Below are 19,485 nucleotides of genomic sequence, written 5' to 3'. Positions count from 1 at the left end.
ACATTAATGTTAAAGAGGAGAGGGCTAAGGGAGGAACCCTGTGGGACTCCAGTAGTAACCAGCTGAGGGGAAGAGGAGAAAGGGGGGAGCCAAATCTGCTCAACCCGCTCCTCCAGGAAAGACCTAAGCCAACCCCAAACAGCTCCCGACACAACAATCTCTGCTAGTCGGGCCAAAAGAAGAGCATGTGGGACTGTGTTGAACGCCGCCGAGAGATCCAGCAAGATTAATGCCGCCCTCCCGCCGGCGTCGAAGCACTCCCGGATAGCCTCCGCCACCTCTACTAAGACAGTCTCAGTGCTTTGGGAGGCTCGAAACCCTGATTGAGCTGGATGCAGAAGTGCCTCAGTCTCCACATACTCTGTAATCTGTTTATTGACCACATTCTCACAAACCTTGGCAATAGCCAGAAGGAGGGAGATAGGCCAATAGTTCCCTGGGTTAAGGGGATCCAGAGAAGGATTTTTAAGAAGTGGCAAAATCTTCGCCGCTGTCTGAAGAGACAGATTGATGATAAAGTTCACCTCTATATTTACTAACCCTGGGCGCGACACTACGCTTCGCCCACGTAGTGTACGTAGCGCTGCCTGCTTCGCAGTTTTCGAAGTAGGTGAAGCAGGCAGCGCCTACGCACACTACGTGGGCGAAGCGTAGCTGCCTGCCGCCCACCACCCGCCTCCCGCCCGCCGTACTTTTAAAAGAAAAAATTAATTTGTAATAAAGGAAATTAGGCACTTACCTGACGCGCGGCGTCTCCCGGGGCTCCCTCTTCCTGTTTTTCAATTTTCCTGACTAATGCGCATGCGCGGACGCCCGCGCATGCGCATTTCTCGCAAGAAATGCGCATGCGCGGGCGTCCGCGCATGCGCATTTGTCAGGAAAATTGAAAAACAGGAAGAGGGAGCCCCGGGAGACGCCGCGCGTCAGGTAAGTGCGGCTTTAATTTGCTTTATTACAAATTAATTTAATCTTTTAAAAGTAGGGTGGGTGGGTGGTGGGTGGCGGGTGGCGCGTAGTGGGGCTACGCGAAGCGCGTAGTGTGCGTAGATTTGGGCACACTACGTGCTGCTTCACGTAGCCCCACTACGCCCACTACGCCCACCCTTAATATTTACACTCTCTGCCACCGCTGCCAGAAGCCTGGGCCAGCAGGAGTCCAAATGAGAACCGGACTTGAGCCCCCTGAGGATTTTAACAGATTCCAGGGGGTCGACTGCTCTAAATGCTGACAGTGAGCAGGTGGAAGAAGCGAGTTGCACCGCCAAAGGCCCCTCACGGCAACCATTACCAGAAGGAAATGTAGCCTGGATGGCCGGAATTTTATCTCTGAAGCAGCATGAGAGCGTGTTACACCAGGCGAAAGAAGATGGAGTCACACTCGTTTGAGCCAGCGGAGACGTAAAAACTCTGCACTATTGCAAAGATTTCTTTAGCAATGTTCCTGGCAGAATCAATGCAAGCTGCGAAAAATTGCCCTTTAGCCGAGGCATAGGCATCGTAGTAGATTTTTTGCATTGCTCTAAACTTCCTCTTGGCTATAGGGCAGTAGCCACTCCGGCGCCAAGCTCGCTCCAATATCTTGCAATCATGCTTAGCAGCTTTAAGAGCCGAGTTAAACCAAGGTTTAGAGGGCGCATCTCGGTCTGGTGGGCCGAAGGGAAGCCACGGAGTCAGCCGCCCTAGACACCCAACCAGTAAACCCCGACATACACTCCTCCAGTTCACCTGACAGGACAGGCCTAGAGAATTCCAGAGCCCATCTGAATTCCAGAGGATCAATTTTCCCAAAAGCTGGCTTCTGGTAGGAGCGCACCTGTGTCTCTGCGTTAGATACCATCCAAGAAAAATAGGATATAAAATGATCAGACCAGGACACCGGGCAAGGATCCCTTATGGAGATGGGGAAATTGGAACAAATTGGGTCCAACATATGACCGGCCTGATGAGTAGGAAGGCTGACATGCTGGTTGAGTTGAGCCAGTTGTAGTATATCCAGCTGCTCAATCACCTCCTTGGTATCAGGTCGATCCAAATGGATATTAAGATCACCCAGAACCATATAGTGGGAATACCTACCGCCCTAGAGACAACAGCGTCCCCACAGGTCTGGAGAAATGGACCCGCAGGTCCAGGGGGCCTATAGATCAGGTAGGCTCCCAAGGTAAAGAGGGCTGAAAAACGGATGCTAAAATCAAGCACCTCACAGTCTGCCCATGCTGTAGTGTCCCCCAAACGAAGTTCCCATATGTTTTTATATATAATGGCCACATCGCCTCCTCTCCCCCCCCTGACGGTCAGCTCTAGAGATCTTATAGCCCGCTGGAATGGCAAAGGAGACAATGGGGTCAGGAGTAGGATCAAGCTAAGTCTCCGTTAGGAACAACATGTATAATGAGTTGTCCTCCAAGAGATCAAATACATCCGCATGATGTTTCCTAAGAGAGCGGCATTGACCATAGGTGACAGAATAGGGGAGTCCTTAGCCCGCTGTTCGGGTAGGCAACCCTCATTAACCAGGGGAACAAGCCCCCACCCCAATTTGAAGCCACATACTGGACAGGCAGCTAGCGAAGTCACCGCCACATCCCAGTTGTGAAGGTGGCAACAGGCATCAGCATCCAGTGCTCTTAACATAGCACCAGAATAGCTTCTTCTCAACTCAGCTCCGAAGGGCTTTCGCGCAGCATGACTGGCGCTGGCCGCCTCCGGGACGCTGACGGGCGCAGACGTCACCTGTTTATTGTCCCATACCGTGCTGTATAGCATGGCTGCTAGATGCGTTAGCTCCAAGGGGTAGTTGAGCAGGAGTGCTAGGCTCATATCTTCTAGCATATCTTGGCCTCTCCCTGGCACAGGATTGATGGGGGTCTCAGAAGAAAGTTCTCCAATTGATATGTTTAAACCGCCTAACAAATTTGTGCATGATCATCAAGTTTATATACAGTGAGTTGTCCATTCTCAAAAAATATCCTACAGTGCCTGTGATATCAAATGCAGACAAAACAATAAGTTAATAGGAGTGGTAAAAATGGGGGTCACTAGTTGGCAATGGTTCGCACCTTTGTCCAAGTAGGGACCCTTGCTTCTAGTTAGGGTAAGGGAGTTAGGCCCTTAGACAACCTCTGCTTACCTCCTTGGTAGCTTGGTATGAACAGACAGGCTTATCTCAGAGGCAGTGTGTAAAGTATTTGTGGACACGTACAGTAACACAGTGAAAACACTACAAATGGACACCACACCAGCTTAGAAGAATAGGACATCTTTAGCTAAACAAAAAAAGACCAAAAAGACAAATATTCTCCATACATGTGTCAAGATATTATAAAAAATAGGTTATTCACAAAAATAATGCTCGTGGCAACAAATAGCTTTACCTGGAGCTATTAGGACGTTGTGACAGCTGAAAATCCCAAAGTGCTGTGCCGACCTCGAGGTGCGCGGCATCGGGCCCAGAGTCACAAGGGCCCCAAAGAACAGTACCTTAGTTAACCATGAAAACAAAGACATTGCACGGCATTGGGGAGGTGATGCTTCATTGGCGCCGGGCGTTGTCGGTTCCTTACGACCACAGGGGAGGTGAGGCGTCGGTTCCTTGCTGCGATGAGGGGAGGTGAGGCATTGGTTTCTTACTGTTGCCAGGGAGGTGACGTCACGGTGGCTTCGAGGTGTTGGTTTCCTACGACGATGCGGGGTCCATCGATTCGGGAGGTCACCTACGTCAGGTATCGGCTCCACGATGATGAAGCACCGGTGAGGTTGGGGCTGTGGTGTGGGTTGGGCGGTGCATCGTGAGCATCATGAGCGGTGCCCTCGGCTCTGGTGCAGGCAGCGGCCTCTGTGACGACGTTAGAGTTGGTACGGTGCGGCATCGGCAAGCATCGAAGTTGCAGTGTAAGTTGGGGTGGTGCATCGTGCTCTGCACGAGCGGTGCCCACAGCTTTGTTGCAGGTCGCAGCCTTGTTTGCCGTGTCAGTGTTGCTATTTCACTCTGAGGCAGCTCAAAAAGACATTCCTTGTGCAGGAGGATTGAGGGAATAAAGTCTTTGTGTCCCTGAGACTTCAGAACAGGAGGCAAGCTCTACATCAAGTCCTTGGAGATCTTCAAAGTCTTGGCAGAAACAGCCACTGCAGGCCTACTCCACACAGCAAAGGGGCAGTACTTCTCCTTCAGTTTTCCCAACTCTTCTCCTTGGTAGAGGTTTCTCTTGAGCCTAGAAGTAATCTAAAGTTCTGGGGTCTGGGCCACCAATAGTTATACCCCATTTTACTTTGTTCTCTTGTGGCAGAGAGACTCTTAGCTCAGCCCAAACCAGTTCTGTTCTCTGTGGTCCAGTTTCCTGGCACGAGGTGGAGTCAGCATTGTGAAAGACAGACCAGGCCTATTCAGGTGCAAGGAATTCTCCTCCGACTACCCTAAATACAGCCCAGGTCCATTCAGTCCAGCCTTGACTCATCCAGGGAAGGCATAACACACATCACCCCCTTAGTGGCTAACTACAGTGAATGCACATCCCAAGCCCCTGTCCCTCCAAAGCCAGACAGTCAATCCACAAACCAGCAGAGGCACATAGGATGGCTAAGCAAGAAAATTCCCACTTTCTAAAGGTGGAAGTTTCAAACACACAATTTAAAAAACACCTTTACTAAAATATCTGTTATTAAATTCTGAGTTTAGAGAGCCTAAACTCGATCTTTCCATCTTGTTCCTCTGGGAAGTTACCCTTGTAAGATGTTACAAAGTATCTACCATGCCTCTCTATGGGACAGATAGTAATTCAAAAGTGAAGAACGAAATGCTCAGTATTTCACTATTGGGACATGTCGCACACATCAGTACATGTCCTAACTTGCACCCATAAATAATAAATAAATAAATACGTATTTGAAAAGCGAGAACTACTCACCCTTCGGGTCTCAAGGTGCTGAGGGCCGTCATGGAAATTAAGTGAGCTATTTCCCAGAGTCACATGGTGCTGAGCTGCCACCGGAGCCAGGTATCAAACCATGAACCCTGTGCTCCAAACTCAGCTGCCATGGCCACTGCACCACACCTCTCCACATACTAAACCCTGCCCACAGGGGTACCTTGGGCATTCCTTAGGGGTGTCTTATATGTGAGAAAATGGAAGGTTAGGGCCTGGAAAGTGGGTGCACCTGCCAGGTCGACATGGCAGTGTGAAACTGTGTGCAGACAATGCAATGCAAGTCTGAGAACCATTTGAAGAGATGCTTGTGTGGGTGGCACAACCAGTGCAGAAAGCCCACAAGCAGCTTTTGATTTACAGGCCCTGGGCACATACAGCGCACTGTACTCGGGACTTACTAGTAAATCAAATAAGCCAATCATGGAAACACCAATCCATAAACACAATTTAGATAGGGAGCACTTACACTTTCGCACTGATCAGAAGTGGCAAAGTGCCCAAAGCATCTAAACCAGCAAAAACGAAATTCAGCATACAGCAAAAATACAGGAGGCAGAGACCAAAAAGACAGGGGAAACCATGCCAGGTCTAACAAGGAGCCACAAGTATGTAAACCAAAACAATGTATCTTCAGAGCTATGTTTGCCATTAAAGGCACATTCATGAGCTGACGTGGCACTGTTTAACAAGATTCAATGGACAGCTCGTTCCAATTAATCTTAACTGCGATATCAAGGATTTATTTGTCAGCAATTTATCTGTGAGCTGCCATCCAACCTTGCTTTTGTTCATTCCTTATTTGGCAAAATCCATCCGAAGGGTAGTCACTGCACAGCTTCTTCCCATCTTGACATGAATAGTGTTAGAACCGGGATTCCCTAGTTGGCTGAGGTAGGTACCCTAGGCCAAGTAGGCACTCCCGCTTCCGCGTCAGGGAAAGGAAGGACACCTTCTCAGATAACCCCTGCTAGCTTGGCATGAGAAGCCAGAATTATCGTCAAGGCAAATGTGTAAAATATTTGCAACCACGCTCCCACTGACCCAATGGTAACACCACAAAAGGACTCCACATGAGCTTCATATAAAAACAAGTATAAGTTTATATAAAAAGATATACGATGAGACCACACGATGAGAATCCAACATATGCGTATTTGTAATATACCTCCTGGCCGGTTATTAGGCCAGCCAGCTCTTGTAAGCTCTGGCAGTATTAATGAGCAATTCTAGGTGATCCTATGCAGTCCTAATGCAATGCTATACAGTTCGTAATGCAAGAATCAGGCACTTTGCAATGTAAAAGTAATGCAGTTCGTGATGCAAACGAATGCAATGCGTAATACAACAATCAGGCAGTTCGTTATGCAGAAGTAATGCAATGCGTAATGCAACAATCAGGTAGTTCGTTCTGCAAACTATTGCAATGCTTAATACAACAATCAGGTAGTTTGTTCTGCAAACTAATGCAATGCGTAATACAACAATCAGGCAGTTCGTTATGAAGAAATAATGCAATGCGTAATGAAACAATCAGGTAGCTCATAATGCAGAACTAATGCAATGTGTGATACACTCCAGCACCGATCACGGTGCTTCAGATGGTCTCTTCGCCCCTCGTACTGACTCGCGGTCAGTTTCTGTCAACATATGCCCCTAACATGGATCTGGTGTAAACCACAGTGCAGCTCCATGCTCCGGCCCGGGTACTGCCACTCCTTGGCACGCACGGGCCATGATACGAGCTGGAACAGAGGCTCGTGCTGCAAGGAGGGGCGAGGCTGAGAGTGTCTCTCTTCCAGCCTGCACCCCGCCGGCGCCGACACACGTTACCTGGGGAGTGCGATCTCACTCCCCTCTCCGACTCTCGCGACTTGGGCCTCTGATGCGACTAGGTTAATTCCAGGCTGATGACGATAACGAAGATCTCAGGCTGCAACAGGGCACACGCACACAGCGTTGCTGAGACTCCATTGAGCCTCGGGTGTGCACGGTCACAGGGTAATCCTTACGAAGGTCTCAGGCTGCATGAAGCACATGCACACAGCGTCCCTGAGATTCACATGAGTTCCGGGTGCACACGATCACAGGGCAATCCTCATGAAGGTCTCAGGCTGCACAAAGCACATGCACACAGCGTCGCTGAGACTCAATTGGACTCAGGGCGCACACGATCACAGGGCAATCCTCACGAAGGTCTCAGGCTGCACGAAGCACACGCACACAGCATCGCTGATACTCACTTGGACTCCTGGCGCCCACGATCACAGACAATTCCTCCGAAGGTCTCAGGCTGCAAAAAAGCACACGCACACAGCATCGCTGAGACTCACTTGGACTCCAGGTGCACACGATCACAGGACATTCCTCACGAAGGGCTAAGGCTGCAAAAAGCACACGCACACAGTGTCGCTGAGACTCACTTAGACTCCAGGTGCCCACGATCACAGGGCACGGCTTACGAAGGTCTCAGGCTGCACAAAGCACACACACACAGCATCGCAGAGACACTTCTGGAAACTTTTATGTTCCTGAGTTTCCACAACAGGGAGCCAGCTCACCTCGGGCCCTTGGAGTTCAGTTACTTCAGGACACAGCACAGCAAAGTCATTTCAAGCAGGGGGATACAGCACACAGCAAAGTCCCTTTAGCCTCTCCTTGGTTAAAGCAGCAAACTGCAGGCCAGCCCCAGAACACACAACAAGGGTCAGTCCTTTCGTTCAGTCTATTCAGCTGTTCCTTCCTTGGCAGAGGTTCCTCTTGACCACGATGTAGTTTCAATCCTTTTCAGTCTTGATCAAACCAATTACAACGTTCAGGGGTTTTAGCTCTTCTAGTTATACCCCTAAAACTCTTTGAAGTCTTTGTGTTCAGGGGGGCACTGACCCCTGTCTAAATCAGTTCTGGGTGTCTCCCTGCCAGTGACACCTTCTTCCTTTGATAGTGGGGGTCTGGATCCTTAATCACTCAGCAGGGGATGGATCCATTGTTGTATGACTGCAACCCAGGCCTCTTCACCTCCAGGGGCTACTCCTCCCCCCTACACTCCAGATTCAGGTCAGCCTGTTGCTGTCTCACTTCCACCCCTGGGTCAAGACATTCCCCAGATCCTATCACTTTGAGATCCGGACAGTCAATCCACAACCAGGCAGAGACACACAGAAATGTTAGAGCACAAAAAACCAGCCACTTCTAAAAGAGTGGTTTCTAAACACACAATGCAAAAACCACCTTCACAAAAAGATGAGTTATTGAATTGTGAGGTCAGGCATACTAAACGTCGACTCTCTCAATCTTAAGCCTTGGGAAGATAGGCTGGAAACATATTACACAGCCTCCACTTTCTGTCCTATGAGCAAGATGGCCTTTCAACAGTGAAAAACGAAATGGAGAGTATTTCACTGTCAGGACATGGTACACACCTCAGTACATGTCCTACATTTCACATACACTGCACCCTGCCCAGGGTCTAGCATGGGGGTGTCTGAGGTGCATAAAAAGGGAAGGGTAAGGTCTAGCAAGTGGTGCACTTGTCAGAACAACATGGCAGTTTGACAAACTGTGCGCAGGCACTGCAGTGGCAGGCCTGAGTTCTCTCTTTCAGGCTACTTGTGTGTGTGGCACAATTAGTGCTGCAGGCCCACTAGTAGCATTTGTATTACCAGCCCTGGCACACATAGTGCACTTTACTAGGGACTTTACTAGTCAGATAAAAATACCAATCATGGACAACCAATTACCATTATACTTTAGACAGGGAGCACCTTTACTTTGACACTGATCAGCAGTGGCAAAGTGTCCAAAGCATCTAAGCTAGTAACACGAAATCCATCACAGCATCAAAAATAGAGGGGGTAGAGGCAAATAGTCAAGGGTAATCATGCCAAGAAATGCCAGGTCTAAGTAAATCTGAAGAGAGTTGACAATGTCCAAAGACCAGGAGCAAGCATGTGCCTTGACAAAGCTTGACTTATCAACAACATTTGAACTGTCAATCAGCCTATTCTTCTACTCTGAAAAGTTTTATTTTGTCTCTCTCTGCAACACTTGCTATGATTTTTTTGTCCACCCAAGACTTCTTTCAATGATTAATCACATTTCACAGATGCCATGAAAGAATGCAATAATGCTGCAATTGTTCCGTGATGAATTAGGGCATTGACGTTTAAGCGGTGCTCACTAAGAAAATAATAAACTGCAGTCCTTGTAAAGCTATGCGGTTCACCTTGAAGCATAAAGAAGACAGATTACACTTCCTTTGATATAAAAACCTTACATTGCCTACCATTAAAACAATGCATCCACTGCAAGACAGTCTGCATAATTCACAAGTAGACATTTATGATCATGTCCTCTGCAGCCTTTGAGAAAAGACCTTTCTATCCGATATGTAGTTTGACTCATTGTGAGGTATGACACCTATATCAAATTACCAAAGGCAAACTGAGAAACACTGAGGGCTCATGAAGAGTATAGAGCTATTCTTCAAATGTTCCCTACTGGTGTACGTGACATCACGTACCCTCTATCACCCACAGTATGGGGAGTGATTATTTATCAGAGGTGGCGATAATTTGGATCAGTGCTTTCGTACATGCATTAAGAGCATTGTAAACTTACTATACTAAGGCTTGAGAATCATCAACTCAACCTTGTGATGTGCACTCACAGTAGTACTTGCTCCAATCAATGGATACATTTTTTACTGAATACAGTAACCAGAGGAAGATTGAATAAGAACAAATTATGGGCCACATTTATGGGGATTTCGGCATACAGCAGTGCATCAAGTTACCTTGCTGCGCTACCCTACATCAAAGTGAAAGGGCAGGAATGCACCATGTTTATCCAATATGGTGCATTCCTGTCCTTTCCCCCTGTGCTGGAGCTGTTTCGGCAGCCTAGAGCCAATGCTGGCACTCTTGTTCCATGGTGCATGAGTTCCTCTGTAGTCGGCAGGATTGTGTTTGTGCAGGAAGGGGTACCAATCCGGGCAGGCTTTTTTTGCAGCATACAGAGAAAGAGGAAAAAACGAGGAGGAATAAAGATATTTCTCCTGATTGCACCTCCCCTGGGGCGGTGTAAGGTTTTGGCACATCTCCAGGATTAAATGGTTTTGTAAATCTGGGGAAGCGTCAAAATCCATGGGTGTTACATGGGAACACTCACCACAATGCCCATGGAACATCCCCCCCTGCGCAGAGTAAGGCAACGCAGCGATTTGCACTGCCTTGCCTTACTTCGTATCTATGAGGCCATTCAAAGCCATGCAAAGTCGCTTTGCATGACCTTATCATTATAACTTTGTAATTTGCACTGCCAGAGGGTCACGAACATGCCCCTGAGTGTTTAACATTTACAGTAGTTTTTAATAAAATGTTTTTTGAGAGCATTCCTAGTCCTCTAGCTGATGAGACATACATGATCAGCGTCCTAAAACCTGATGGCCATTTGGCAGCAGAGCTACAAACGTTTTAACATGACAGTGATGCCTCCTCTAGCAGGGCCCTCCTTCTGGAAATATATATTGCTTCATCTCCATAAAAAAATAAGACTGAATGAAATCCCGAAGAACGCTGAAGCTCCTTCTGTTCCACTGTGCATGAAGATGCATGAATGTTGAGCATGGCTTACCATTCCTCTCACCACCATAAAAGAAATATGCCTCTCTATTACTTTCTTTCTTTCTGTTTCTGCCTATTCAGCACTCTTGTGGATCAGAACTGGTTACTGAGGTCCACAAGTTATAGTAAAAAACACCTGAAAAAACACTTCTGCAGCACCATTTTGATCAGTATTGTCAATGCCTGGAGATTGAAGTTCAATAGACTAACACTCACAGCCTGTGAACATAAAAAGCCTGCCAGAAATATTAGGAGGCAACAGAAAACAAGGGCATGGGTCAGCCCTTGTTTATGACCTTCTTTAAGTTCCAAAGAGGTCGGGCATGGAGACGGAGCAAATCAAGAACATGGAAACAAGCATAGGAGTTATTGCTGTGATACTTATAGGTTAGGGACAGACTTCTGGGCCAGCTAGGCAAATCTAGATTATAAACATCCCACAAGGTGCTTACCAACTTTCCTTGTTATTTCAGATTTCCTCTGCACTGTCCGTTGGTCACCCAGCTTCACGTTCACCGTGCTTTACTGTTTTGCTTCTTCCCCATCCCACTTGTTCTATACCTTCCTTCTTGCTCTTCCTTTAAATTCTGTGTGTTGGTCTCACATGTCACCATACATGCCAACATTTTAGACCAGGAAAGTAGGAGTTTAAAATAAATTGGTGGAATGTAATTTCCTCATTGACTTCCATTAAAGCAGAGGCAATTTCAGACAGGAAACAGCTCAAATATAGCAATTTCTTCATAAACCAGGAGTGTCCCGGCTGAATTGGGTCTATTTATGTAAGGAAATGCCTCTTTTTTGCATGTTCACCTCCACTTTTTGTACTGATGCTGTTGGCTTTTCTACCCTGAGAGTGCACTGAGGCCTGCAAACCAGACCTCAGTGCCAGTGTTCCTACCCATTATCAAGTGTTTGTTCAATGGTTATTCCAAATTGGCAAGTACTGACTTACTTATAAGTCCCTAGTATATGGTAACCAGTGGTACTTAGGGCATATAAATCAGTGTTGACCCAGGCCTGCAGCACTGATTGTGTCATCCTGAGTGTGCCAACAATACAAAATGTTTTCCAGTCTGCCACTGCAGTCTGGAAGGGCAGTATCACACTGTTAGTTCAACTTTGCCAAAAAAATCAATGTAAAAGCCATCCCTTCCCTTAACATTACATGTAAGTCTCCCCTAAGAAAAGCCTATAGGGCCCTATGGCAAGGAGCTGTATATTGTTAAGTAAAACATGAACACTTATACGTCTTAACAGCAAACCCCTCAAAATCTTGTTTTGCTGGGGAAAACTTAGTAGTCCAATTGGCTAACACAGGGTTACCGGCTGGCATCCTAGCCTGGTTAACTTCTGAATGCGACTACATAACTGGGTACTGCAAGGTATCAAATTAATTATGGCATTAAAACCGACCTGGTGCCCAGGTCAAATTTAATGTAACTTTTAAAGTTAAGCAACTTTTAGAAAGTTGCAACACTGTAGACCAGTGGTCCATTAGCCTTTCACGGGCTGGGACCCACAGGTATCTTTCTGCTTCCCTGGGGAGTGGTGTTTACAACTCCCAGGCCTAGGATTAAATACTGCCTGCCACTGAAAGAGGTATCAGGAAGCCACCCAGGGTGTAAGCCCAAAACTGAGCTTCAAAGGTGTAACCGCCTTTGATGGGCCAATGGTGATAACACTCTCAAGTGGCTGCTCATTGTAGAGGCATACAAGCTGTAGACAGGGACAGAATGTGAAAACTAGTGCCAAATTCATTTTTTCCAGGGTTGTGTAGATCCAAGGTTTCCCCACTACTAGGGTGAACTACCAAGCTCATTACATCCAACGGTGGCTCCTGACATCTTGAGCGTGACCAGAATGGTGCACTCTCAGATTGCCAGATAACACACATCACCAGAAAGTCATCATTCAAAGGGAAGGGATATTGTAGCCATTTGCCTAGTACTGTGTGGTCCCCTCAGGTCACTTTAACAGGATAAATAGGGCACCCTGGACCCTCAGATCACACTGGATTTGGAAAGAGGACTGAAGAAGCACTGCCCTGCTGCCCTTGGAATCGCACAAAGAGTGGCTGCACCGTCTGCTGGACTGTACCTGGGCTAGCATAGTTTTGACTATGCCTGTGGCTCCTAGCTTCGGGAAAAGTTGATCCCTGAACCAAAGCAGTGACTCAAAGGATCGATTTGCTGATCTCCTGGAACCAGCTCCAGTGACAAAAGAGCTGAAGTAGCGAAACCGGCAAAGTGCTAGCCACGGGAAAAGATTTGCTGCTAGCTGCTTTTGGGAACCTCAAATGACAGCCAAAAGTTGCACCCAAGTCTGCTGGACCTGGGAGTGTCATCAAAGTCTGGATTGGTCACTCCAGAGGGACACTACCCCCACTAAAGGATTTTGCACCAAACGTTGTACCCGGAGACTAGAAGTCCAGGTGCTGCCGACCTTCGACCCCCAGAAAGAGGACTTTGTGGGGCCCTGTCCTCTGGGGCCACATTTGCTCCACATCACCTGTGGACCAAGGAACTACCACAATGGCACCCTTGTTGACCGTATCACAACTGGAGCATCCGTAAGCATCTTTTCATCCTGCATCCCTAGCATCAGGACGACTCCATTTGCTATGGTAGTTGTACTGCAAAGGCAAGAAATGGACTGAAAATTGTTTTAGTGTCCAGTTAACTGTTCATATCGACTCCACCAGCACTCTAGACCTCCATCCTCTTGGATTTGGTCACCCAAGCTGTGCCGGAGTAGTAGTACTAACTTTTACAAACTTTTGAGAAGTGTGGAAACTTTTTGTTGACCAATGGTTGTTTGCAGTTCAAATTAAATGTGATAAAAACCTTGAAAAATGATATCTACGGAACCTTCTGGTCAATTTTGCTCTTCTTGCACTCTAAAAAATCCGTACAAATACACTCTATTTGTATAATAAATGAGGCCACCATGGTAATGTAAGGGCAGCTTCTCAATAGGTTGCAATAAGTGTGGTAAATAGTCAATATAGACCGACATTACACTATAATCATAGATAACAGAATATCGCCAATTAACAACAAATAATAACATATTGTATTGTTATAAAGTGCAATGCGGGTACACTTACCTCGTTCAATAAGTTTCAGCACAAACAAAGGCTATTACATTTGATTTTCATACCTTTCCAATATAAAAGAGTGCATTCCTCACAGACTTTGTATAATAAACATACATGATTGGATCAGTGCTAAAACATGTACATCTATTGAAATTGAATCAGGGCCTGTGGGAAGTGCAGTAAAGGTGCAAACAAAATTGTACCACAGCGCCTCCTATCGCTTTGTTATATCACTACGAACTACGAGACTAACACAAGCCAAATAACTGGACTGAGTGATAAGGAGGGAGGTATATGAATAATTCAGGAATATCCTGTCATAGGATTGACTGTAGAAGTTAAAATAAACAAAGGGGTAAACACACAATTATGCACTCTAGGAACTGGCTGGACATAAGTAGGATCTCTTTAAAGACAGATCTTTCTATCTGACATGTGGTTTAAGATTGTTCCTTATAGGTGTGTGAGATATGACACCTATATGGAACAGGATGACCAAAGACAAGTTCAGAAACACTGATGGCTCATGAAGAGTGTAAAGTTATTCTTGAACTTATTCCATGTGGGGTCCATGACACTGAGTAGCGTCTATCACTCACAGCAAAGAGAGGGATTATATATCGGAGATGGCGATAATGTGGATCAGTGCTACCTTACTTGCATTAAGCTCAGGATAAATTTACTATTCCAAGGCCGGAGAATCATTAACTCAAACTGTGATGTGAACGCACAGTTGCACTTGCTCGAACCAATGGACAGAGCTTTAACTGAATTCACTAACCATAGGCAAATTGAATGAGAACAAATATGCAGTTTTTAATACAACTGAGAAGTGGTCGCTGAGCATTTTATACCACAGTCCTTTCTGAGATAGCTTATCTGCTCTTGCTTCTTCTTCATCTTAAGCACCCATGGTGCAGAATATGTGGGTAATGGTGCAGCTGGGACCAGCTCTGCCCTTTCCATCCCAAAGTCCCAAAGTCAGGTTTCCAACGTTGAGTGACCTTATTTACTTAGTATGTCTACCCATTCTTTGAAAAATAGAACTGTACACCTACGTTGGCTCTTCAGATGCGGCTCTCGTCTCCTCCATCTCCAATGCTTGTTTGAACCATGGAAGTTTTGATTCCACAGGGAATTTTTCTGTAAGAGAAGAGCATAAAATCCATGCCTTTAAACTAATGTAAAAAAGTAAAGAAATAACAGCAAGCATTGTTTTTACTTTTTTATTTTTCAGTGTCATTTCCGCAATGTTAAAATAACTCTGCACACAATTATTGGTTTTCTTAAAAAGTATCTGGGACGACTTTTTAATATTTTGCATAGATATAGGTCAGAAATACCGTTAAAAAAAGAGTCTAATGAGTGCAAAGTGAGTGACCCTATTACACTCGCTACTATGAAGTCATATTACATAGACTTATGGAGTTTGACTGCAGACTGTTGAGAAGATGTCAATAGAAAGGCCATGAACGCTACCATGACGTCATGCGGTCTTGAGGCCGGATTAGCATTCACCAACAGAGATATGTCAGCAGCCGTCGCATGACCTAACGTTGTGTAAATCCCAGTGTAGACTGGTTTGCTCTCATTTTGCACTGCTGTCGCCTTTTACTAGTGGAAGTCATACAGTGAGGTATTCTTGGCTTACTCGTCTCCAGACGTCAGTGTGGACTCTTGATAATGCCGTTTTGGCGCCTGTAAACTGGATATGCCGCTCCACCCAGCTCACAATCTTTTAATATGACACTGTTCTTCCAGTGCGCATTTTTAATATGTTTCTATCTGCTAGATCAATAAACAGTTTAGAAGAGTGTGCATCACCCCCATGCGACTGTTTCTGCTTTATTAACTTGGATAATGACCAGGAAGTATGCAATTCCTGAAATATTCTCAATTTTGCCATTCAAACAGCTTTGCGCGTAGCTCTCTTTTTATTTTGCCCGCATTTCATTGTCGATCTGACATTTTATGAGAAGGGGTTAAGGCATATTATTTTTTTTCAGTTGCCAGAGCAAACAAGGCTCGCCATTTGCATCATAATGCCAATTATATATATGGGGAACAACCTTTACAACGCGGTTAGTACAACGCGTGCCGTTACATCGCATTCGTTACAACGAACGCGATGTAACCACGCTATGCCATTACAACGCAAGTCTTTACATCGACTTGCGCTAGATGGCGTGCTAACATTACAAATAGTGTAGTTTACTATCCCAACACCTTCCCTACTGTTAAGTGGACTGGAGTTGGAATAGTAAATTACACTTTTCTAATGTTAGCACGCCGTCTAGTGCAAGTCGAGTTAAAGACTTGCGTTGTAATGGCATAGCGTGGTTACATCCGTTCGTTGTAACGAATGCGATGTAACGGCACGCGTTGTAAACACTCACGTTGTAACATCATACATCCATATATATGTCGGTCAAACATGGGACAATACAATTATAATGAATTTAAATGTAAATATTCCTACATTTTTCTACATAGTTTTTTAAGAAAGGTAACTTTGCAAAAAGCGGAATTTGTGAAGAAAATACACTTGTCACTCTTGTGTAGTAACCGTCACGGTTTTCGGAGGATTTTGCAATAAGTATTTCTACAATCCTAAAGAACGCCGATCAATCATTTAAGGAAATTATCCAGCTACTCAGATACTAAGGAGAGTGAACAATGGGAAATGCATGCCTGCCTCCGTGCATCGATCATTTGTTGGCCATGCGGTGCTGTCAAAATTCAACACTGCAAAAACAGTGCCATAGGATATAGATTTATGGGGTGCCCAGCTGCCCTGAGGAGCTTCCGGACTCTGGAAAAATGGGACTTCAGCAATGTGGCAAAACAAAGATAGGTAAGACTGACTTCGAATGATAGAGCCAAAGTGGTCTATGCTTCAGAAGCCAGGTAAGAAAGACCCTGTCTCCAGTTCTTGCTTCATGAATTGAAAGTCCGTGAGAACAAAAAGGACAGAAGATGATGGGAAGGAGAATGCAAATGAGACCTGGATTAGAGGAATACAGTGCCAGAACAATACACGGGCTGATCCCCAAGAGGCGCCTCCCCTGGTCCTGGGCCATTGGTTGGCTTCAGAGTGCACTCCTCTGAAAAAAAGGTTTTGGCCTTTTTTGGATCACGAATAGTCCCGTCTTCACCAAGCTCTCACCACAAGTGGCGATCGCCAATACAAAGCTACTGTGGACCCAAATCTTCGCGCTACAGCGACAGCCAGCGACAGCCGACAATGTGAGATTTGCACTTTGCGCCACACCATTGACAGCCCATGATAACTTCCAAAGCGAAGCACCAGCAACGACCGTCCATGATGTCTGACAGAATCTTCATGCTACGGTGATGACTGTCCGCAATGTCCAGCCTGATCTTCGTGTTACAATAACGACAATATGTGATGGTTTCCCCCTTCAGTTTCCCTATTGTTCTAAATTGGTATAAGATTTACTTGTGCTGTGTTCTCACTTTATTGCTGTTTAGGTGCTGCATAAACAGGTTTGCTCCCAAACCTTTTGCCTTCCTTCTGCATTTTAGCTGACTGTTTTATTTGTCTTTTATTTGGCTTTAGGACTCTGGGCACTTTACCACAGCTGATAAGTGCTAAAGTGCATGTGCACTCTCCTTCAAACTTGGTATGATTGGTCTACACCTGGTTGGCGTATTTAATTTACCTGCAAGTCCTTTGTATAGTAGCATCCCATATTCCCAAGGCCTGTAAATTGGCCTGCCATGCTGCTTGCGCCACCCACATAAGTGGCCTTTTAAACCTGTCTCAGGCCTCTGTGATTGCAGGGCCTGCAAGCGCAGTTTACTGCCACAGTGACTTGGAATTTAAAGTTACTTGCCAAGACTAAAACTCCCCTTTTACCAGATATAGGTCACCCCTAAGGTAGCCCCTAGGTAGCCCTATGGGCAGCGTGCTGTGTAGGTAAATGGTAGGACATGTGCCCTTGTTGTGTGGCACATCTGGCAGTGACAAACAGCCTATTTGGTTTCTCTCTGCTCTGAGGCTGCTTCTCCCATAGGTTTGCATTGGGAATTCCCTGATAGATGTAGAGTGGTAATTTATGATCTGAAAGCAGTAGTGTTGCCATGTTTGGTATGTATGGAATAGTGGTGTTAAATCCTGCTTATTGGTGAAGGTTGATTTTTCATTTCTATTTTAGAAATGCCACTTTTAGTAAGTGGGCTTTTCTGTGTGCTTAGGACTGTGCTTTGCAGCCTGACTCCAATCAATGTCTGGTTTAGACTGACAGGGGCCTGTTTGTGCATTCACTCTAGACAGTCACAAAGGGAGGTGAGGTTTGCTCTGCATATCTTGATGGGTCATCCTGAGCTAGAGTGGTGGGAGGAGTAGTCACTGAAATCTGAATAGGGCTGTGCCTGTCCTTAAACAATGCTGTCTCCACCCCCCATAGTGTGTCTGGAGCCAGGGATGAGATTGAATGGAGGTGATGTGCACTTCTAAAGTTTGTTTGAAGTTAAATACATTTCACCTCATCTTTTTAGAAATTGCGTGGGACTTGTTACCAGACGCTGCTGGCCCTACATGCTGCACCTGAGGATTGCAGTGCTGCCTGGAAAACCACCACTTGGACTTTGCTCTGTTGTGCTGACCTGTAGGAAGCACTGCCTCTTTGTCTGCAAGGACCCTGTGTGCTGGCCTGTTGCCTACATTTCTGCTTGTGATCCACCACAGTGCTCTTCAAGGAGTGCTGTTTATGCCTCTTGTCCTTCAGTCTAAGGCACGGTGAGCGCTGTTCCAGGCTCATTTTGGTTTTGTACCTTTCAATGCATTAGGAGCGTTGTTTTCTACTTCTGGCATTTCCTGCATCAGCGCGTAGTGAGCGTTTCAATTAGCATAGATCTTTAGCTCAAAAAAAAAAACCCAGTTAGTGTTGAGTTGAGGTTCTGTAGCGATCCGAGCCCGTGTATTCGGTATCGTAGTACTGACACGATTTTGGTACCAGTGAACCGTAAATGATCCATTGTATGCATGACAGTGTTTTCGCCGCACTACGAGCATGAATTCACTGAGAAATAGGGCATTCCGTTGTGATATCATGGCATCCATTTTAGATACAGCACCCATTTTGTTTCTTGCCCTCACATAGTCAATGGACGAACGATGACCCCGGCAGAATCACCTTGTTAAGGACACGTAAGCTCAAGCCCGAGGAAGCTGACGCTGCGTGACTAGGCAGAATCAAGCCGCCTCCCCTGCCTGAGGCCAATCCTGCTATACTAGTTCTCGCGTCCATTGTCCTGATTGCGAGGCCGAATACGGTAGCCGTGCCCGTTTACGATCCATAAACACCTCTTATCCTGCTTTTCGATCCCTTACACCTGGCTCTGCTCCTCTCCTTCTGGGCTTTTACAATGGGGAGGATACGATTTTTATGATGGGGAGGATCGGGCAAAGAATGGAAAACTGACAAGGAGACTTGATCGAATACCGAAAACCTACGACTAATTATTGTTTGATGTATGTTTATTGTCTGTTTGGGATACCGGGTTGGGCATGAAAAATATTCGTGTAATGTTGCCTAAAGACATATTTCGTGTATTTAAGGAGCAACCCACTTCTTGCAATTTGAACAGTCTCGTAGATTCTGCCTTTGTGTGGTTCCTATGACTTCTGTGTCCCTGCAGTAAATAAACCTTGGTCTCTGACGCCACCATCGAGAAGCCCGCGTCTCTGTTTATTTGTGCACCTAGACAGGAAGGAACTCAGGGGTCTTTGGGTGTTGTTTCCCTGACACCTCTGGACTCTTAAAAGTCCAGAACCTCAAATTGGCGCCCAACGTGGGGCGACGTCATCCGGTAC

At 46.0% G+C, this 19,485-nt stretch overlaps 1 protein-coding gene across 2 annotated transcripts in view; it reads right to left on the bottom strand.

Annotated features, from left to right (window-relative positions):
• ADAMTSL3 (ADAMTS like 3) overlaps positions 1-19,485 on the bottom strand; it is a 2,432,792-nt gene that overhangs the window by 626,081 nt on the left and 1,787,226 nt on the right. For both annotated transcript variants that reach the window (XM_085644288.1, XM_085644289.1), the window contains exon 15: positions 14,705-14,789. In XM_085644288.1, the coding sequence (XP_085500414.1) occupies positions 14,705-14,789 (85 nt within the window). The remainder of the gene's footprint in view (positions 1-14,704; positions 14,790-19,485) is intronic.

The sequence above is a fragment of the Triturus cristatus genome, chromosome 3_1 (genome assembly GCF_964204655.1).
Source record: "Triturus cristatus chromosome 3_1, aTriCri1.1, whole genome shotgun sequence".
NCBI classification, from domain to species: domain Eukaryota; kingdom Metazoa; phylum Chordata; class Amphibia; order Caudata; family Salamandridae; genus Triturus; species Triturus cristatus.
Note: the sequence above shows the minus strand (reverse complement) of the source record. Positions and strands in the feature narration are given on the sequence as shown.